We start from the raw sequence: 22,732 nt of genomic DNA, 5'->3' as shown, positions 1-22,732 counted from the left end.
ATGGGAGGCAGGGTTTGAGGGTCGGCACAACATTGTGGGCCAAAGGGCCTGTACTGTGCTGTACTGTTCTATGTTCTATGTTCTATGTATTGTGTGCAGTTTTGGCTCTTTATTTTATACACTGATATTGGAGAGGGTTCAGAGAAGATTCATGAGAATGGTTCCAGGAATGAAAGGGTTACCGTATGAGGAACGTCTGGCAGCTCTTGGGCTGTATTCCCTGGAGTTCAGGAGAATGAGGGGGGATCTCATAGAAACATTCCGAATGTTAAAAGGCCTGAACAGATTAGATATGGCAAAGTTATTTCCCATTGTTGGGGAGACCGGACAAGAGGGCATGACTTCAGGATTGAAGGACGTCTATTTAGAACTGAAATGCAGAGAAATTACTTTAGTCAGAGGGTGGTAAATCTGTGGAATTTGTTGCCATGAGCGGCCGTGGAGGCCAAGTCATTGGGTGTATTTAAGGCAGAGATAGATAGGTTCTTGATTAGCCAGGGCATCAAAGGGTATGGGGAGAAGGCAGGGAAGTGGGGATGACTGGAAGAGTTGGTTCAGCCCGTGATTGAATGATGGAGCAGATTCGATGGGCTGAATGGCCTACTTCTGTTCCTTTATTTTATGGTCTTATGGTCAAAGTGGTCAGCATTTATTGGTTGAGCTGAAGGGCTTGTATCAATGCTGTGTGGCTCTATGGCTCTCATAAAATCAGTTATTGCTCTGGGAGTCCTAGTTCGTCTTGTTTTATGGAAATGAAATAAATCATAAAAGCCTTCTGATCCAACTGGGGTAAATCCTGATGAAGGTTCCTGGCTCAAAACATTGGTTGCAGAGAAGATGCCTGACCAGCAGGGTTCCTCCAGCATTCTGTGTGCGTTGCTCCAGATTTCCAGCATCTGCAGAACCCTTTGTGCTTCAGAAAGAAGCGATTGTGAATTCGCTGTCTACTGGGTACAGCACCTTCTCTGAACTCTTCACAACTGGTTTTGCATCATGGTTGCCACATGGACTGAGATACAATGAGAAGCTTTGTCTGCGTTCCAGCAGACAGATAATTCCTGTTTTAAGAACCTATTGAACGTGTGGTGAAGGACCAGCAGAATGCGACTGTTGTGCACCCACACTTTCTGGAGGAAAGTACAAAACCGTGACAGCAACATTCAGTGCAGGGAGAGGGTACCTGAGAACAAGTGGCACAAAAGGTCAGCATTACTCAATGGACTGAATGGCCTTCTTGTTGCCCAAACACCCTGCACTTTTTGATTTGTCTGGTGCATTTCTGGAAGAAGAGTGACACATACAAGATGTTGGAGTTCAGGCAGTATCTGTGGAAAGGATAATGAGTGACACGTTCGGCCAAGACCATTCATCAGGACTGCAAAGATAAGACAATAAGACAGGAGCAGAATTTGGCCATTCAGCCCATCGAATCTGCTACACTATTCCATCATGGCTGATCCTGGATCCTACTCAACACCTGGCAGGGGGAAGAAGCCAGAGTAAGAAGGTGGGTGGAGGGAAAGAGTACAAGCTAGAAGGTGATAGGTGAAGCCAGGTAAACAGGTGGAGAAGGGGGACTGAAGTGAGAAGTTGGGAGGTGATCAGTAGAAAAGATAAAGGGCTGGAGAAGGAGGAATCTGATAGGAGAAGAGAGTGGACCATGGGAGAAAGTGAAGGAGGAGGGCCACCAGAGGGAGGTGATAGACAAGTGAGGAGAAAAGAAGGGGGTTGCTGGGCAGTGTGTCTCAAAGGGCTGGAAGGGCCAGTTCCCCACTGTATTTTGAAATAATGGGAGGGGGTGGAGAGAGACAGAATGCGGCATGGAGAAAGAGAAGGGGGAAGGGGGAGAAATTACAGAAGCTGGTGAAATTGATGTTCATGTCATCAGGTTGGAAGCAACCCAGATGGGATAGGAGGTGTTGTTCCTCCAACCTGAGAGTGGCCTCATCGGGACAGTAGAGGCGGCCGTGGAGCGACACGTCGGAGTGGGAACGGGGATTGGAATTAAAATAGTTGGCCATGGGAGAGTCCTACTTGTGGACCGAGTGAAGAAAGGAGGAATACGGCAGCAACTTTTATGTTCATTGTACCTTGGGAAGTGTGAAGAAGAACGGAGAAGCCACCAAGCACTATACTGGATAATTCTTTCCATAGTGCAGCCTTATGAAGTGACCTACCCTTGAATCTAGAGCCTCCAGGGGAGAAATTAGAGCTGTCACCCCTAAAAGGCTGCTCCATTGAACCATTGAAGAAATGAATGGGGGAGATGTTTCGAATGCTGTAGAGCTAAGCAGGTGAACAAAGGGTTGACAGAATGCCCAACCTTTTTTAGAGATACAGCTGAGTACCAGGACCTGGTGGCCCAACAAACCTGCAGTGCCAATAACAGTCATGTGACCAATTATCCTATTTACCTGTACACCTTTGGAATGTGGGAGGTAACCATGCGGTCACAGGGAGAATGTTCAAACTCCTTACAACCAGCAGCGGGAAATTAACCTGGTTCAATGACGTCGTATAGTGTTACGCTAACCGCAGTGCTACCATACTGTCCAGTGTTTAAGGATGTCGCTTTGGGGTATTTGGAGGCACAGGATAAAATCGGCCAAAGTCAGCATGGTTTCATCAAAGAAAAACCTTGCCTGACAAATCTGTTGGACTACTTTAAAGAAATAACTATCAGGATGGACAAAGGAGAGTCAGTGGATGCTGCATGCTTGGATTTTCAGAAAGCCTTTGAGAAGGTGCCACACATGAGGCTGCTTAACAAGTTAAGAGCCCATGGTATTACAGGAAAGAAACTAGCATGGATAGAGCATTGACTGATTGGCAGGAAACAGAGTGGGAATAATGGGAGCCTTTCACGTTGGCTGCCGGTGACTAGTGATTTTTCACAGGGGTCTGTGTTGGGGTTGCTTCTTTTTATGTTATATGTCAATCACTTGGATGATGGAGTTGATGGCTTTGTTGCAAAGTTTGCAGACAATATGAATATGGGTGGAGAAACAAGTTGTTTTAAGTAGAGGCTGCAGGAGGGCTTAGACAGACTTGGAGAAATGACAAGGTAGTGGCAGATGGAATATAGCTTCAGGAAGTGTATGGTCATACACATTGGTAGAAGAAATATAAACAAACTAGTTTGTAAATGAAGAAAAAAATTAAAAATCTGAGATGCAAAGGGTCTTGGGAGTTCTTGTGCAGGATTCCTTAAAGGTTACTTTGCAGGCTGAGTCAGTGAGGAGGAAGGCAAAGGTGATATTAGCATTCATTGCAAGAGGACCAGAACATAAAGGCAAGGGTGTAATGTTTAGTCTTTATAAAACACTGATGAGGCCTCACTTGGAATATTAAGAGCAGTTTTGGGCCCCTTATCTAAGAAAGGATGTGCTGGCATTGGAGAGAGATTGATGCAGGTTCACAAAAATGATTCTGGGATTGAAAGGCTTAAGATATGAAGAGCGTTTGATGGCTCTGGGCCTGTACTGACTGGAATTCAGAAGAATGAGGGGTGACCTCATTGAAACCTATTGAATGTTTAAAGGCCTCATTACAGTGGATGTGGAGAGGATGTTTCCTCTGGTGGGGGAGTCTCAGAGCAGATGATACAGCCTCAGAATAGAGGAGTGTCCTTTTAGAACAGAGATGAGGAGTAATTTCTTTAGCCAGAGAGTGGTGAATCTGTGGAAATCATTGCCACAGGCACTCTGGAGGCCATGTCATTGTGTATATGTAAGGCAAAGGTTCATAGATTCTTGATTAGTCAGGGCAGGAAGGGATACGGGGAGAAGGCAGGAAATTGGGGCTGAGAGGGAAAATGGATCAGCCATGATGAAATGGAGGAGCAGACTTGATGGGCCAAATGGCCTAATTCTGCTCCTATAAATTATGGTCTTATTTTTATATGAAACAAGCCATATTGAATTAGCTGCCCAGCAGATACCCTGCTTGATTTAACCATCAGGCTCAGTGTGTAGTTCCCACCCTAGATTGAGGTAGCATTTAAAAAAAAAGGCACAATCTGTTGAAGCAGGAATAGGCCATTTGGAAATGCTGGAAAACTTGAGCAAAACACACAAAATATTGGACGAACCCAGCAGCTTGGGCCACATCTTCAGAGAGGAATAAACCATCAAGGTTTTGGGTCAAGAACCTTCATTAAGTCTGCAATAAGGGAGAAGAATTAATCAGCTCATTCTCCCTCAATGTAATGACCCCGTGTTCTATTTCTATGACAAAATTCAGAAGATTAGCCAGGCTGTTAGTGTCTCTGCATCAGGTCAGAAGTCAGTGTCATCCGTTCACTCACTCGGAACTAATTTACTTAAGATGATACAATTCAAACCTATTGACTATAACACTTTAGATGAAATGTGCTACATTTGAAATCCTCCTCTTGTTCCCTTGACACTTTACCTACAACCTTTTTAAACTATGTTTTTGGTTGACTGCACCAGACATTCTGCAAATAGTCAACACTTCTCTTCTGTTGGCTGCTTCCCAAAAGCCCTGAAAACTGCAGTTGTTAAAGAACAATCTGGATGCCTCAGTAAATGATAACTACAGGCCTATATCAAGCTTACCACATTTAAGTAAAATCATTGAAAAAGTTGTTTATCAGCAATTCAGTAGCTCTTTGGCTGTCAGCAACTGTATGGATGTTTTCCAGTCTGGATTTCGACGACACCATAGCACTGAGACTGTTCTGGTGAAGGTTTTAAATGACTTTTGCTTCAACCACGATGATGGTAATATTTCAGTTTTGGTTCTGCTCGATCTCAGGGCTGCCTTTGACACAGCAGATCATGGCTTATTACTGGACAGACTGGAAAACTGAGTGGGACTTTACTGTACAGTCCGCCAGTGGTTTAAATCGTATTTACAGGACAGGGACTATTTCTATCGATTGGTAGCTACATATCTGACCAAACTAAAATAATATGCGGTGTGCTTTAATGGTCCATACTTGGTCCTCTTCTGTTTAACATATACACGCTCCCACTAGCTCAAATCATGATCAGCAACAAAATAAATTAGCTTAATTATGTGGATGACACTCAGATTTATATAATAGTGTCATCAGGTGACTTTGGTTCCATACAATCACTAAAGAACTGTATTAAACAAATCACTGATTGAATGTGCCAAAATTTCCTCCACTTAAACAAAGAGAAACCTGAAATAATTGTTTTTGGTGCCAAAAAAGAACGATTAAAAGTCAGTGCTCATTTAGAATCCCTGTCGTTACAGACCACAAACCAAGCCAGAAACCTTGGTGTTGTGATGGACTGACTTAAATTATAACTGCCACATTAAGGCAATTACAAAGTCAGCCTACTACCATCTTGAAAATAGAGTTAAAGGGCTTATGTCTCAGCAAGATCTAGAAAGACTTGTCAATGCATTTATTTTTTGGCTTGACTACTGTAATGGCGTTTTCGCAGGTCTCTGTAAAAAAATCCCTCAGACAGCTCCAGCTCATTCAGAACACTGCTGCCAGAGTCCTCACTAAGACCAAGAAAATAGAACAAATCACTCCCGTTCTCTGATCACTACACTGGTTTCCTGTCTGTCAGAGGACTGACTTTTAGGTAACTGACTAACTAACAGAGGTAACTGACTGTTACCACTGTTTTATAAGGCACTGAATGGTCTAGGGACAAAATACATCTCCGACCTCTTGTTGCATCATGAACCTTCCTGAGCTCGCAGGTCATCTGTGGCGGGTCTGTTTACCGTCCCCAGGGTCAAAACTAAACGTGGTGAAGCAGCTTTTAGTTACTACGCTCCACATATGGGGAATAACCTTCCAGATGACTTGAAGTCTGCCCCAACTTTAAGCTCTTTAAAATTGAGACTGAAAACTTTTCCTTTTGCTGTGGCTTTTAATTAGAATCTCCTGCACCGTAACTTTTATTTCTATTTTTTTGTGTGATTTCATTCTCTTTATATTGTCTGAAATTTGATGTTTGATTTTTATATCTTGTTCTATGTAAAGCACTTTGAACTGCCTTGTGTTTGAAAAGTGCTATACAAATAAACTTGCCTTGCCTTGCACACCACTCACACACAATGAAAGCCAACTTAATCATCCCTTTCTTTAATAGCCTGCTGAACCTGCACATTAGGTAAAGAGGGCTTTTGGTGCCCTGGCCTCCCTCCATCAGTCGGGCACTGAGTGTTGAAATTGGGACATTACGTTGCAGCTGTATAAAGCATTGGTGAGGCTTCATCTGGAATATTGTACTCAGGTTTTAGTTACCCTACTGCAGGAAAAGGGTGGTAGCAAGGAGATTCATCTCTACCAAAGGAGGTGTAAGGTGCTCCACCTCTCTGCGAGCCTGCAGGTCACCCTTGGGCGACCTTGGGCAGGGTGTAGTATCTGCTTAGTTCCCCATTCAGGGTCACGTGAAGCCATGGGACCAGGTGGTGGGTGGTCTAGAGCAGCTGGTGCAGATCACAAGACCTGGTCATGCGACCACTGACACCAGGCAGATAATCTCTGAAATTTCACTTACCAATAAAGAAATGTTCTCCAAATGGATCTTTGTGACTCATAACCCTGCTGTAGATTTTATCCACAAAGGGGATTTGGACAGGTTGCTTTTCAATGCAGAGCGCCAGCATTGCTAAGGAGATCTGGTAGAAGTCTGTAAGAGGGTGTCCTTGGGATGCTGCAATATGGAAACGTGGTGTTTAGTTGTAGTCTGAGAGACAATTGAGCAGCTTGGCTTTTCATCCATGGTACAACTGAAGGGGTAAAACGACCAGAGTAAACAAGGGCAAGAGCACTGCCCTGGCTACTGCAATCACCATTGAGAGTGAAACAAAGGCAAGAGGTACAAAGTGCATGAAAAAATACCTCCCCCAACAAAAAACGTAGGATCACAGGGTGGCAAAGAATGGTAACAGTGGATCGGAAGGAGATGTGGAGACAGATTACGGACAGAAGGTATGTGAACTGGAGTAAGCAGGTGATGAAAAAAGAAGTACTTGGACTAGAGAGAGAGAAAGGAGGAAGGACAGAAGGGAAGGGGGGATGATATACAATGAGGAAAAAAGCAAGATCGCAGCAAAGACACAACATGAGGTCAAAAGGGAGGAACGGATATTCAAATACCCAGGTAGCAGATTAATTCTTCATCATTATGTGCTCGTCATTCTTAATTACAATTCAAAGTGGTACAAAGAGTTCATATGTTTAAAGACAAGCTCTCTCGTTTCTATGCAGATATTTCCCCTTGCTGTGATAGATGTACTAATGGAGTGGCCACACTATTTCATATGTTTTGGACATGTCTGAGGCTTGAAAAATTTTGGAAAGATGCACTTCAAACTTTTTCTGTACCTTTCAATGTTAATTTTAAGCCCAATCCTTTGACTGCCATGTTTGGTATTGTTGAGGATAGTGCTACAAAACTGAAGCCATCTAATTTGCGGGTATTGACCATTATGTCCCTTATGGCCAGGAGGGTGATCTTGCTCAAGTGGAAGGAGGCCGCCCCACCCACTCATGTTCAATGGCTATCTGACGTTATGTTGTGCCTTGATCTAGAGAAGATTCATTGTTTGATTTGTGATGCTAAACATGATTTTGCTAATATTATGGGGACCCTTTCTGAGTTACTTTTATAATCTTTGAACTGTTATTAAAGTATGGATCTGAGCTATTATTATTATAATATATGGTAAGGTTTCTTTTCCCTTCTCTTGTTTTAGCAACCAGCTCATTTTGGTAGTAGGGGTAGATTTTATTTTGTTTTATTTCATAATTCAATCTTTTTTTCCAACATGATTTGGAATATGGGATACTGTGATCATATTACTGTGATTTAAATGTTATGTAATTTGTATTACTTACTTGTAACCTTATGAATTTTGTATTTGTATTCATGCAATTTATATAATACTAATAAAAATATTGAAAGGAAATACCCAGGTAACTAAGAGTCATTACTCAGAACAATCTATCAGTTTCCTCAACATCAAATGAACAGTCTCAACCTCTTGCTGGGAATGTCAGATTGAGAACAGTCATCCAGGTGAGCTTGGGTGAATTAACACAAGGACAGAATCACAGGCACTATATTTGAAAATGTACAAGTCAGGAAATCATGCTGTAGTTGTAATGAACTTTGGTGAGGGCACGTTTGGAGTGTTGTGTAGTTCTGGCCTCCACACTACAGCATTGATGTGGAGGCTTTGACGAGGCTGCAGGGGAGGATCGCCAGGGTGCTGCCTGGATTAGAGGGTAGCAGCTGTAAGGAGAGGTTGGACAAACTTGGCTTGTTTTTAATTATTTATTGAGATAGAGCACAGACTACATCTTTCTGGCCCTGTGAGCCAAGCTGCCCAGCAATCCCCCTGTCTAATCATGGGACAACTTACAATGACCAATTCACCGAACAACCAGTACGTCTTTGGACTGTGGGAGGGAATCGGAGCACCCAAAGGAAACTCACGCAGTCACAGCAAGGACGTACAAACCCCTTACAGGCAGTGGCATGTAATTGAAGCTGGGTCGCCTGTACTGTAAAGCGCCACCGACACTACCAGTTTTCTCCCGTCTGTTGGAGGCAGAGGGGAGGGCTGACAGAAGTACACAAAATTGTGAGACGAAGAGACTGAGTGGACAGTCAGGAGAAAATGACAAATACCAGAGGACACAAATTTAAGATGAGAGAGGGAATGCTTACAAAAGAGTTACAAGGCAAGTTCTTGTTTGAACCTCACACCTGGTAGCAGGTACCTGGAATGTGCTGCCAGGACAAGTGATAGAAGCAGATACAATGGCAACGTTTGAGAGATATTTAGGAAGGCCCATCAACAAACAAGATTGGAGGGAAGTAGACCTGTTCCTGTGTTGTTCTATCTTCATAAAAATTATCCAGTCTGCTTAAAGAAGTGGTGGCAATCACAACTTCAGAGAAATGATTGATGAACTTCTAAAAGGACCAATCACACTTTAAAAATGGATGCTCAGATGCAATAAATGAGTTGTCCACCCTGTGGAATGTGGTCTTTCACTGGATCTTCTGTATTTTTTGTATTTACTGTGATTGGCTGCAAGAACCTCAGGGTTGTTTATGGTGCCATATATTTACTTTGATAATAAATTTTATTTGAACTTTGATAACTCAGTGATGGACATTCCCCTCTCATTAGGATAAAGAAACACAAAGAAGAGAAAATCAGAAGATGCTAAAAATCTAAGTAACACACACAAAATGCAGGGGAGCTCTGCGAGCCAGGCTGCGTCCATGGAAAAGAGTAAACAGTCGATGTTTCGGGCAGAGACCCTTCATCAGGACTGGAAAAAGAGACGAGAAATCAGAGTAAGAAGGTGGGGCGAGAGGAGTAAACAAGGGGAAGATAGAGAAACAATTCATTTTCAGACATTTCTATAGCAGATGCACCATTTTCTTTAGCTCTGCAATTTGATGCTTATTGGCACCAGTAGCCAGCAGTTCGGTTTAACACGTCTCCACTTAATGCCCAGTGCCTGCTCTTTCTCATGACAGGACTGACATTCATTATAAATCCAGCTCCCGAAGCTGATGGTGTCTGTGGAAGGGGATGTGTGACCAGTAGAGGAAATTGAGTAAATATCTGAAGGAAGAGTGAGGAATGGGAATGATTACATCATGTTTTCAAAAGGCATAAGAAGCCAAACTACTTGTTAGTGTTGTGTGGTGCTTAATTCAAATTTTATTTATTTAGAGATAGAGCACAGTAAGATGCAGTTGCCGCTGTTTGTGTGAAGAGGGAAGGGGTTTCGAGGTTTCAATGTTTCTATCATTCATTCTATGGGGTTCTTCTTTCATGGATGTCTGTGAAGAGTATGAATTTCAAGTTATATAACAAATACATGCTCTAATATTAAATAAACCTTTGAACCTTTCAGCAGGACCTTCAGCCCAACGAACCTGTGCTGCCCAATTACTGCCATGTGACCAATTAACCCACTAACCCATATGTCTTTGGAATGTGGGAGGAAACCAGAGCACCCTGAGGAAACCCACACAGTCACAGGGAGAACATGTGAACTCCTGGAATTTGACATCTGGAAATGAACCCAGCTCACTGGTTCACTAACCACTCGGTGTTGCACTAACCACAACGCACAGTTTTGCCCCCAATCATGTGGTGGTATCCGTAGAAGCCAAAAATTGGTTCCTTCTGCTCATTCCTGGTTGCAACTTAACTTTGTGATGGTCTCGTTCTACAACTTACCTAGGTTTTGGTACTCCATATTGAGCTTCTCTCCAAGAATTTTCACCATATTAATCTGTGCCTGACCATCGGAGATGCTGCTTGGATCAAGACAGCCAGCTCTAAAAGCCAGCACGTAGAGAGCAGCTGAACCAGTGGGCAGATCACTTCCTGCAGAGCAAGGGGAGAAAGCAGAGTCAAAATTCAAATTTTAGAGTCAAATTACACTCTAAAATAGTTATTTCTAAGGATAAAATCAAGTTTTTTGGTAAGGTACTAAACTGGAAGAGGACAGATGATGACAGGACGAGACAGGAGCTAAGGGGTGTTGATTGGGAGGAGTTACTGTTGGATATGTCCATGTCTGACATGTAAGAGTTGTTTAAAGACCAGCTAATCCAGGTAATGGAAGGCTAGTGATCCTCGTGGTTGTGGTAGGGAAGCTATTGGAGAGGATACTAAAGGACAGGATTTAGGCACATTTGGAAAGGCATGGCCCACTTAGGGACAATTACCTGGGTTCATGTGGGTTAAGTCATGTGTTACAAACTTGATCAAGCCTTTTATTTTTAAAGATGTGGCAAAAGAGCTGGATGGGTGTAAGGCAGAGGATATTATCTACATGGGATTTAGTAAGGCATGGGACTCTGGGTGAATTGCAAGTTTGGATTTGGAACTAGTTTGCCCATAGAAGACAGAGAGCAGAGATGGAAGACTGGAGGTCCATGACCAGTGGTGTTCTGCAAGGATATGCACTAGAATCTCTGTTGTTTGTGATACACATCAGTGACCGGGATGAAAAAGTAGATGGATGGATTAGTAAGTTTGCAGATGATTGTATGTCCGTGAAGTAATTATAGGCACAGGGATGTCTCTACATAAAGTGACTGTCAGGAAAGATAAACTACTGGTGGTTGGGGGGGGTGTGTGGTGGGTGGAGCTCCTGATCAGCTTTTCTACTTGGGGAAAGTAATTGTTTTTGAGTCTGGTGTTCCTGTGTGGATGCTACAGCCTCCTCCCTGATGGGAGTGGGACAAACAGTCCATGAGCAGGGTGCGTGGGATCCTTCATGATGTTACTGGCCCTTTTCCAGCCCCTTTGCTTATGTCCTTTATTCCAGGTAGGCTGGTGCCAGTGATGCTTTGGGAAGTTTTGTCTACCTCTGGTAGATCCTTAACGTCCGCCACAGTGCAGTTTCCATACCATGCAGTGTTGAAACTTGTCAGAATGCTCTCTACTGCACATCTGTAGAATGACCTGAGTATAGATGTGCAAAGTCCAGCTCTCTTCAGCCTCTTCAGAAAGTAGAGGCAGTGGTGGGCTTTCTGGTGTAGGATATGTCCTGGGACCATGTGAAGTTGTGCGAAATGAGTACTACCAAGATTTTGAAAGTCCTTGCACCCCACTGATATAAAGGGGGTGTGAGTTCTCCTGAAGACGATAACCATCTCCTTTGTTTTGTTGACATTAAGGAAGAGGGTTTAAGAGGAGATGGTGGATATAAATCAATGGGCAGAGAAGTGGCAACTGGAGTTTAATCTGGGCAAGTATGAGCTTTTACACTTTGGAAGGTCAAATGAAAGGGGAAATTACACAGTACATGGCAGACCCCTAATAGCACTGATGTACCAAGGGGTCCATTGTTCCCTGTAAGTGATTAAGCAAGCATATATGGCAGCAAAAGTGAATGGTATGCTTTCCTTTCTTGGTCAGGCTGCTAAATATAAGAGGAAGGATGTCAAGCTGTAGTTGTACAAAACTTTAGCCAGACCGCACTTGGAGTATTGTGTGCGCTTTTGGTCACCCTGTACAGGGTGGATATGAAGACGGTGGAAAGGTTGCAGAAGAGATTTATCATAATGCTGCCTGCATTAGTGAGTACAAGCTAAACGGAAAGGTTGGACAAACTTGTGTTGTTCTCCCAAGAGAGTCAGAGGCTGAAAGTGCCCTGACACATTTCTCATCTCACAAGAGGTCTAGACAGGGTTGACAGTCAGAATCTCTTGCACAGGATAGATTCTAACTGTCACTAGAGGACGTGATTTAAGGTTATGGGGGAAAGTATAAAGATTATGTGAGGGGCAGTATCTTTTCCAAATAAACACAGAGAGTGCTAGGTTCCTAAAATGGGATATTGGGTTGTAGTGGAATCAGGCCATTTGGAACAGACGAGGGTTTAGATAGATGATAGGAAGAGTAGAACAGACACCAATCCTCATAGAGGGATCAGAAGTGGAGAGTGTGAGCAGTTTCAAGTTCCTGGGTGTCAATATCTCTGCGGATCTAACCCAAACCCAACATATTGATGCAGCTCCAAAGGCAGCACAACAGCAGCTATAATTCATTAGGAGTCTGAAGAGATTTGGTAGATATACTTACTGTAGTTCACGTTTTTCCCTCTATTATTATGCATTGCATTGTACTGCTGCCACAAAGACAACAAATTTCATGACATAAGGCAGTGAAAATTAAACCTGATTCTGACACACAAATATGACGGGAAGGGGAGAGACGAATGATACACTGAAGGACATTCAGTGTGAATTGGTATCAAATTGGCACAATGTTGTGGGCCAAGTGGACTGTCCAGGACCGTTCTGTGTTCTAGAATGATGTTCCCTTTGCTACAGGTCAGTTACAATCAACAGTCAGTGGGACAACGTGAAGTGTTTCACAAACTTGGATGTTGACACCATTCAACACCTCTGCCAATTGTGATCAGATGCAAGGAAAGGAAAGCCATTGAACTGACCAGGAACACAGAGCAGATCGTATTGTATCAGTCATATGGCATGTATCTCTCACACATTCAGTTCCACTGATTTCCATACCACTCCAATCAGTCTCCAGCTCTCCTTCCAGTCCACCTTTATCTTCTACGTTGCCTCTTTGTGTTGATGCACTTTCTTTTGGGGTTTTATTTATGCAGGTTGTAGCTCTTGGTTTTGTTTTAACCTTCGTGGTGCCTGATGGTCCTCAGTATGCCAGCTGACTGATACAATTTCACAGTTTTACATCTCCAGCCATGTCCACCGAGTGAACGTCTTTCAGTGCCGTACCTATTCCTTGAGTCACTTTCCGAATGGCGTCTGCTTTAAGCCGCTCCAGGAAATGCTCTTCAACTCTCTGGTCGTGTCTGTGTGTGGAGCGCAGGCCGAGGTAGGTGGTGGGGTCGGGGTCCACAGAGTTGTCCTCTGCGCTCTTTTGTAACACTTGCATGAGGGTGTCAACGGCAGCCTGCTCAGACTCGGAGACAGCTGGGAAAACACAACAAGGCAGATTTAGCAGCAAGATAAAGGAATTTAACAGCAAGGTAAAAGAACACTTAGGGGTCAGTGACCACAATATGGAAGAAACCATCCTGCACTTTGAGAGAGAGTGGCTAAAATCAGATATATCTGTATGACAGTAGAGTAAAGTGAACTGTAGAGGCGTGAGATAGGATCTGCTCGATGTTAATTGGAAGAGGACACGAGCAGGAGAACAGTAGAGCAGCAATTGCAGGAGTTTCTGGGAACAATTCAGAAGATGCAAGACCATTTCATCCCAATGAAAAATTATAAAAGCAAATGTGGGGACATACAATGTAACAAAATTTAGCAGGAAGCTCAAGGAATGGAAACTTTTAAAAACTAATAGAAGACAACTGAAAAAGCAATAACAGAAGAAAAGATGAAATATGAAATAATCTATACAATAATATGAGTAATAATAAAGGATAGCAGTAATGTTTTCAGATATATAAGGAGTAAAAAGAAGGTGAGATATTGGACTGCTGGAAAATAAAGCTGGAGAGGTAGTAATGGGGAACAGAGATACATTGCACTCAATCCAGTCAATTCTCAAAAGACAGGTTGGGTTAATTTTGTCCCAAAGTTTTTTAATGCTAAGTACTGTGGCTTTGCATAAAACATAAGTGACCAATTCCTGCATTATTTAATTGGATGAGGGCATGGGGTTGTTATGTTGATGATCAGAGGAGTTAGTATAGACACAGCAGGGGGGCAAAGTGTGGGCAATGCTCCCTATTTGGGGAAGAGGGGAGGAGGAGGAGAAGGAGGGGGCTTTGGGGAACAGTTAGAGTGGTCATGGTGGAGTGTGGGAAATGTTCACCAGTCAGGTAAGGTCCGTGTTGATCTGGAAAGGAAAGAAGTGCATTGGAACTGACTAGCATTGAGAACTCAGGCAAGATTACATTTTAAAACTCTGTGGTCTTAGGCTTCAAGAGGGGAAGCAGACTGACAGTGAAGAGAGATAGATGTTGGGTCAAGTCGAGGGGATGTCCATCTTTGTGTGGATGCATGCTCCTGCTATATGGTGACTGGACAAGAACACAAGAAATGTTCAGAGGAGCAGTCTCTGTGGGAACATAGTGGGAAAGATGGAGAAGGGGATGGCAAAATGAGGAATGGGTCTGGAGAAGGGAGGGTGTTCACAATACTGGTTCGCCAGTCACACCGAGCACCCTGTGTGAGGGATGAGGGAGGAAGGGGATATGTGTATAAATCAGCGGTGATTACTTACAGCATTGCTCAGTGAAACGTCCAAAGGCACTTAGAAATAAGAAGGTGATAACTCTGAAAATGGACATTGCTTCTTCATCCAAAATCTAAATACAGGTGAAAAAGAACACAGCAGAGTGAATCTCCAAGCATCCTGAACTAACATTCATTTATAGAGTCATAGAGAAGTACAGAACAGAAACAGGCCCTTCAGCCCATCTGGTCCATGCTGAAACCATTTAAACTGCCTACTCCTATTGTCCTGCACCAGGACCATAATTCTCCATATCCTTTCTATCTAATCTCCACAATTCGTGCAGCTCATCAATGGTGTGAGCTCAGGCTCACCCACCCTGTTCTGCACTTGGTCAGCAGGGATTAATTGGACCCAAGGACCTGTTATTCTGCTGTACAACTCTAGGACTGAGACTCCCGACATTACCATCTACGTTAGACACTGAGCTGCTGCGCAGTCTGTTGTCTAACCCTCTCCTCCGGCAGTCCCTGTAACTTTAAATTCCATTAAAGCAGTCATCTGTCTAATTCCTCGATATAGTCTCAGTAGATGAGCCCTCCAATCTGTCCTGTCTGGGTGCAGCTGTGACATTTTCCCTGACTGCAAAGCCACCCCTCCCTCTTTAACTCATCCTGCTCCATCATGTCTAAAACATGGAACCCCAGCACATTGAGCTGCCAGTCCTGCCCCTCCTGCAAACAAGTCTCAGTAATGGCTATAATGTCGTAATTCCACTGGCTGATCCCTGCTCTCTCATTCACCTTAACTATAATACTACTGGTATTGAAATAGAGACATTCAGAACATTATTCTCAGCTGCTCAACCTTTCAATTCCTGTCTTTCTATGTAGGCTTAGCATCATCTTTCCCTAAAACCACTCCACTACGTGCCCAAGCACTCTGGTTCCTGTCCCCCTGCAACTCTAGTTCAACTCCAGCCTTCTTGTGCTGTAGAAAATGACAGATTTTTCACAATTATCATCGTCAGAATCATCTAACAATAAAATGATCGCAGAAATTTTCATCCGGTTGACAGTTTGAACATTTCATGGTGTCCTTCAGTCAGAATTTACTCACTCAGACAGAGACTCCCCGTGGTCCTTCCTTGCTGCCACTAGTTCTGTACATATTTATACCTGAGCAGTGAAATGACAGAGGATGGCCTCGTTTTTTTTTAAAAAGGTGCATTCAAGTGTTTAATGCCAATGGTATTTCCATTTCAGATCGTTACACAGATCTGCACTGTGTTTATTGTGTGTGCCCACAAGAAAATGAATCTCAGGTGTGTACGCTTGTAGTGACGTATATGTTCTTTAATAATAAATTTGCTTTGAACTTTGAATGAGTGGTTCTACTTAATTATGAGTTTGAGAGATATTGTATGTCAAAGACTGGCAATTTCCTTTCGATGTACAGTGGGGAGCATTCTGACTCATTGTATCGCAGCCTAGTACGGAGAACACACGGAATCGCAAGAGGCTGCAGAGGGCTGTGAATTCAGCCAGTTCCATCACAGGCACCACCCTCCCCACACTAAGGACATCTTCAAGAGGCTGTCCCTCAAGGGGGCATCCATCACTCAGAATGCTCACCATCTAGCACATGCCCTCTTCTTGTTACTACTGTCAGGCAGGAGGTACAGGATCCTGCAGACTCACACTCGTCAGACCAGGAACAGCTTCAACCCCTCAGCCATTATCATAAGGGGGGGGGGTGATGGGAGTGGATCCAAATGCAAGACACAGACACTGAAGTACTAGGAACAAGACAGGACTAGAGTTAGGGACATGAATGGATGCAGACTAGGAGCTGGGACAAGAACACAAACTTGGGCTAGGACATTGGCTACGCAAGTGAGACCAGGAGTAGGAACTGGAAACTAGGAGCCTGGGCTTGGACTGCGAGCCGGAGACTGAACAAGGACCCAGAACCTGGGTCTTGACTCGGGCTCGGACCCCGGAACTAGGCGAGGACGTGACTACAGCACTGGACATGGCTTGGGCTCCTCAAGGTGAAGACATGATGAGGCTTGGGCTTGGACTCTGAGCCAGAGACTGGACAAGGACCCAGAACCTGGGTGTTGACTCGGGCTCAGACCCCAGAACTAGGCGAAGACATGACATGGTCTTGGGAAACAGGAACCTCAGAACACTAAGCTGGAAGCCTTGACTTGGTTGAGGGAGAGACAGGAATGCAGGGACAAGGAACACAGAGCCTTGGTCTCAAGCACAGGAACACGGAGCCTTGGGGTTGAGAGACAGGAACATGGAACACAGAGCCAGGACCCCTCCTTGTGAACAGGATGTAGGGCTGGGACTCATACACAGAATGCTGAACACAATGAGGCAGTTCCCAACACTAGGTAGCGGTAAATGGCCAGACCTACCTAGCGAAGGCATGGACACAGAGACAGTTCAAAACAACGACATATACTTCCTTATCTTGCTCCAGCAGTTGAACTTGACAGCAGGGCAGGGGCAGGGACAGGAACAGTCCAGCAAATGAAACTTCTTCTTTGTTTTATGGCGGTTGGCAACTAGTTTTCAGTGCATTACCGCCACCTGCTAGACTTGTGGTGTTCCAACCAAATATGTCCTGGAGTTCTCTACTTTAGACAATCTAGTTCAGCCTGCAGTTCTCTATTAGCATCACTCTGTAGTTGCAATTCCTCGTGAATGCTTAATGCGCTCATTAGATAATGCCGCAAACTGCTATTCTTCCCTAATTTTGTTGCATGTTTTAATGTAGTTGCATTACCTCAATTACATTGATTTCATCTACATCACTTGTAAGACTAAAATCATCTTGTTAAAGAATAGTAATTATCGCACGTTATACTTTTAACCTTCTTGTTTTTCCAAGTCTATCTGCTTTTTCAGGTTTTCCTTTTCTTGGATCATAGCCTGCAGTTGTTTACTGTACTGAGACCTTGGAGTTCTTCTTCATTTGCTTTCATGTTTTTATTTTATAACCTGAATGTAGATAATTCAATTTGCAACAAATTCCTCTTCCTTTTGTATTCTTGTAATAATTTCCTCCATTTTCCAATCTCTTTCCAACTCACAGTTGTTCTTGTCAGGTACTTCTATTTGTTGTTGGAGTTCTGCACATTTACCCTGGGCTTCGACCATAAAATCTGAGGATTTTCCTTAAGTTCCGAAACACTTCTTAAATTCTTGACCATTTGCGATAAGTATACTGCCATTAAGATTCCATCTCCCCTGCCTGTGAACTGTTGGATCCTCCATTCAGCGTTTCTTTGACTTCTTCCCACCTAATTCCTTTAATACCAAGATACTTTTCTGCAGACTTGACGATAATTTTAATTTTCTCAGTTCTTTTGCTTGTTTGCACTGAACAATTAATTGCATCCACCATAAAAAGCACAAACTCCTTTCTACTCATTCATAGTGTATCCTTATTTTTCATATTACAGCCCTCACAATTCACCAGTTTATTATTCCCTGTATACGTTTGCTTGACAGCCTTTTTTTCATTAACTTCTTTCACTGCCTCTGCATAACTGATTCCTTGAGTTACTTTTACATTTTGTATCTCAGCTGCCTTCTTGCTATAAATGCACCCTCGATAAGCTGCATTGTGTTCCTCGCCACAATTGCAGTATTCCAGCCTAGCTCCTGCTTCACATTTCCCATATTCATGTTCTCCAGCGCATCTCCTACATCTTTGTTTTCCTCTGCAGACCGCCGCAACGTGCCTGAATCTCTGACATTTATAGCATCTTAAAGGCGGTGGTATATATATTCTAACCGCATAACACATATACCCTAAGTAAACGGTAGGTGGCAATCTCTCTTCATCAAAGTTAATCATTACCAATAAACTATCACACTTTTTCCCTTTTCTTGTAACTTTCAAACGTTTGGCCTCAATAATTTTTGCTCTTTTTATGTTCTGTTTAATCTCATCCGTAGTAACTTTTGTTGATATCCCTGAAATAACTCCTCTAGTCCACTTTCTATTGATGGGTATCGAGCATTGTACTTCTTTGTGGCCTATTTTACTTAATCTTATCACTTTGCCTTGCTGAGCCCTAACCCGACAAATCACTAATAGCAATCTATTTTGTAAAATCTTTGCTCCTTTAATCTCACTTATAATTTTGTTGAGCATCTTCGTCAAACAAATTGGGTTCCAATCACCAAAAGACGCCTCATCTTCACTTAGTTTTATAATTGCTCATCTTCTTTCCATTGTTTTGCTGTCCTGTTTTGATCATCCGCTGACTCCTCAGAGTTTGATATCCCATAGCTCTGCTTTCTTTTCTTCCTCTTTCCATTCTGTTCCTCTTTCCCTCCGACCTCCATCTCTAGTTCACTTCCACTCTCGCCAAAAACTTCCTTCAATAGCTTGGCTCTTTCCTTGATGTTCTCTCTCTCCACCATTTTCCAGTCACAACTCAACTCAACCACTCCATTGCCAGCAAATGAAGCTGAACCCAGGAGCTATTTATATCACAGCCCAAAATCAGAATCATGTGCTTCAATTAAGGCACACAACAGGACAAGGGAAAACCGGAAAACCTGGAATACAGATCGATGGACCAGACCGTGAACCTGAATGCGGACTTCACGGACCGGACCATGACAGCCATCAGATTTCTAAAATGTTCAGGAATCCAAGAACAAGTATTTATTTTGATTTTGCTCTATTATTTTTTGTAATTGATAATAATTTGATATTTTTGCACTATACTGCTGCTGCAAAACAACAAATTTCAAGTCATAAACCCAAGATATTCTGCAGATGTTGGAAATCCCAGAGCAAGACATACAGAATGCTGGGGGAACTCAGTGCTGGGGGAAGACATACAGAGTGCTGGGGGAACTCAGCATCTATGGAGGAAGAAACGGGCTGAGATGTTTTCATCCAGCTCCGCCCGAAACATCAACTGTTTATTCCTCTTCATAAATCCTGTCTGATTTGTTAAATTTCACCTCATTTAAGTCGGTGATAATGTATCTGATTCACTTCCTTGTTTTCCACTCCCCTCCCACCATACTTTCTCTTAGCGCCTCTTTCTCCCTTCTCCCTCCCTGCTCTGCCCCTTTCTCCACAGCTACTGTACAAGTGTCCACCACCCCACCGGCTTTCTGTAGCCCCCGCAGCACTACGAGTTGCCTCTATCTCTCACCTGTGTGTTGTGATGCAGTGTTCTACCTGTCAGCCGGAGTTTGCTCACCACCCCGTGATAAGGAGACACTCACCGGCCAGTTACCATGAACAGATTTTTCTCACAGTCTGTGTGCCGCGAAGTTCACTGCTGTTGTCACCGCCCCGGGACTTTGTCCTCTCGAGCCTCCCACCTGCTGACGGCGACTGAAGGACTTGTTCAGCCAGCGATTAATGATCTTCTGCCGAAGTCAGAGCTCGGCACAGAACGCCGTTCCCTCCCGCTCGGGAACCACGGGGGCATAAAGCGGCCCAACTGCCCCAAGCAGTTCGAGTTAATCTGAAAATTCTTTGAATGGTAGTGTGAGTGAAATTACTGCTGATGGTGACGGGCTATGTAGGGGTGAAGTTGAAGTGATGCAACTTCTCCGGAAACTCGCTGCTTCACTGGTCGAGGCTCCGCCAGCTGAAGGTTTGTCAGCGCCAAAACACTGACTTGCGATGTTCCCGTGTCAAAAGGAGAAGAAACAATCAGAATCTCGACAATACTGACAGGCATGGAGTCGATCTTCCTGCTCCAAGGCAGTCCCACAACTGGTTTCACTTGTTCTAGCGCCCCAGAGCTTTTGGCAGGAGTTCCTTGGGCGAGCGCTAACCCGTTCAGTGCCAGATGAAGCCACTGGAGAATGTACAACAGTTTAACCCGGTCCTGATGAAGGGTCTCGGCCCGAAACATTGGCTCTTTCTTCCTCTCCAAAGATGCTACCTGACCTGCTGATTACCTGCAGCATGTTGTGTGTGTCGCGCTGGATTTCCAGCATCTGCAGATTCTCTCGTATTTTTAAACAAGTGGTATTTCCTCAAAAAGCAGATTCATACATTTCAGTCCTTAGGCATATCAGATTGGTTGAAAGGTTAATTCGATCCCTACAGGACTTCCTGAAGCTTCTTCACAAAGTGTCGATGCAGAAAGTGTTATGGGACGATCCTAGCCGCGCCAGCTTCCCAGGGATAGACGCTGGCGCGGCCCCTTTATGGCCCCTGCTGTGCTGGAAGCTATCTGTAGCGATGATACTATCAGTGATGTAGAGTTTTCTTTGCCTGGATTTACGAAAACTATTAATAGTACATGTCATGATGATATATGTTTTGTGTGTTGAATCATACGGCTGACAGCTCTCTTAAGATAATATTAAAATTTTTAAATCATATTTGGAGTTTCGGCCATCTTCACCTCCTCATGGAAAAAGACAGTAGTAGTGCCTATTCTAAAACCTGGAAACCCCTGTCGATTCCTTCTAGTTATAGACCAATATCATTAACTTTCCATTTGTGTAAACTTATGGAACGTTTGGTAGTAGAGCGGTTAAGATATGTTTTGGAAAAAAGGTGTTCTAGCGTTTTATGAGGGGGGATTTCAGAAGGGTAAAATGACTTTGGATTCAGTTTTAAGTTTGGAAGATGATATTAGTAGTAGACGTAGTGTACTTGGATTTTCAGAAGGCCTTTGACAAGGTCCGGCACATGAGGCTGCTGAGCAAGATAAGAGCCCTTGGGATTACAGAAGCATGCAAAGGTTTGGGCACCCCTGGTCAAAATTTCTGTTACTGTGAATAGCTAAGCGAGTAAAAGATGAACTGATTTCCAAAAGGCATAAAGTTAAAGGTGACACATTTCTTTAATATTTTAAGCAAGAAAACTTTTTTATTTCCATCTTTTACAGTTTCAAAATAACAAAAAAGGAAAAGGGCCCAAAGCAAAAGTTTGGGCACCCTACATTGCAGTACTTAGTAACACCCCCTTTGACAAGTATCACAGCTTGTAAATGCTTTTTGTCCCCAGCGAAGAGTCTTTCAATTCTTGTTTGAGGGATTTTCGCCTATTCTTCCTTGCAAAAGGCTTCTAGTTCTGTGAGATTCTTGGACCGTCTTGCATGCACTGCTCTTTTGAGGTCTATCCACAGATTTTCGATGATGTTTAGGTCTGGGAACTGTGAGGGCCATGGCAAAATCTTCAGCTTGCATCTCTAGTCCATTGTGGATTTTTAAGTGTGTTTAGGATCATTATCCTGTTGTAGAAGCCATCCTCTTTTCATCTTCGGCTTTTTTTTACAGACGGTGTGATGTTTGCTTCCAGAATTTGCTGGTATTTAATTGAATTCATTCTTCCCTCTACCAGTAAATGTTCCCCGTGCCACTGGCTGCAACACAAGCCCAAAGTATGATCGATCCACCCCCGTGCTTAACAGTTGGAGAGGTGTTCTTTTCATGAAATTCTGCACCCTTTTTTCTCCAAACATACCTTTGCTCATTGAGGCCAAAAAGTTCTATTTTAACTTCATCAGTCCACAGGACTTGTTTCCAAAATGCATCAGGCTTGTTTAGCTGTTCCTTTCAACCTTTTGAATAGACCTTTTTGGCTAAATTTGCCGATGATACAAAGATAGGTGGAGCAGCTGGTAGTGTTGAGGAAACAAAGAGCCTGCAAAGAGACTTAGGTAGCTTAGGGGAATGGGCAAAGAAGTGGCAAATGAAACACAATGTTGGAAGGTGTATGGTCATGCACTTTGGTGGGAAAAATAAATAGGCAGTCTATTATTTAGATGGGGAGAGAATTCAAAATACAGAGGTGCAAAGGTACTTGGAAGTCCTTGTGCAGGACACCCTAAGGGTTAACCTCCAGGTTGAGTCCATGGTGAAGAAGGCGAATGCAATGTTAGCATTCATTTGGAGTACTGTGTGCAGTTTTGGGCTCCTTATTTTAGAAAGGAAAGGATATACAGACATTGGGGAGGGTTCAGAGAAGATTCACGAGGATGATTCCAGGAATGAAAGGGTTACTGTATTAGGACGTCTGGCAGCTCTTGGGCTGT

General features: G+C 43.4%; 1 protein-coding gene across 3 annotated transcripts in view; it reads right to left on the bottom strand.

The window, feature by feature from the left end:
- LOC140202274 (transcobalamin-2-like) overlaps positions 1–20,445 on the bottom strand; it is a 40,452-nt gene extending 20,007 nt beyond the window's left edge. For 2 of the 3 annotated variants that reach the window (XM_072267162.1, XM_072267164.1), the window contains exons 1-5: positions 19,883–20,445; positions 14,734–14,818; positions 13,269–13,466; positions 10,231–10,380; positions 6,516–6,671 (exon numbers count right to left, since the gene is read on the bottom strand). In XM_072267162.1, the coding sequence (XP_072123263.1) occupies positions 6,516–6,671; positions 10,231–10,380; positions 13,269–13,466; positions 14,734–14,800 (571 nt within the window). In that variant the 5' untranslated portion in view covers positions 14,801–14,818; positions 19,883–20,445. The remainder of the gene's footprint in view (positions 1–6,515; positions 6,672–10,230; positions 10,381–13,268; positions 13,467–14,733; positions 14,819–19,882) is intronic. The other variant, XM_072267163.1, reaches the window with a different exon arrangement.
- Positions 20,446–22,732: the final 2,287 nt, after the last annotated feature.

The sequence above is a fragment of the Mobula birostris genome, chromosome 8 (genome assembly GCF_030028105.1).
Source record: "Mobula birostris isolate sMobBir1 chromosome 8, sMobBir1.hap1, whole genome shotgun sequence".
Classification (NCBI taxonomy): Eukaryota; Metazoa; Chordata; class Chondrichthyes; order Myliobatiformes; family Myliobatidae; genus Mobula; species Mobula birostris.
This window is presented reverse-complemented; position numbering and strand designations above follow the sequence as displayed.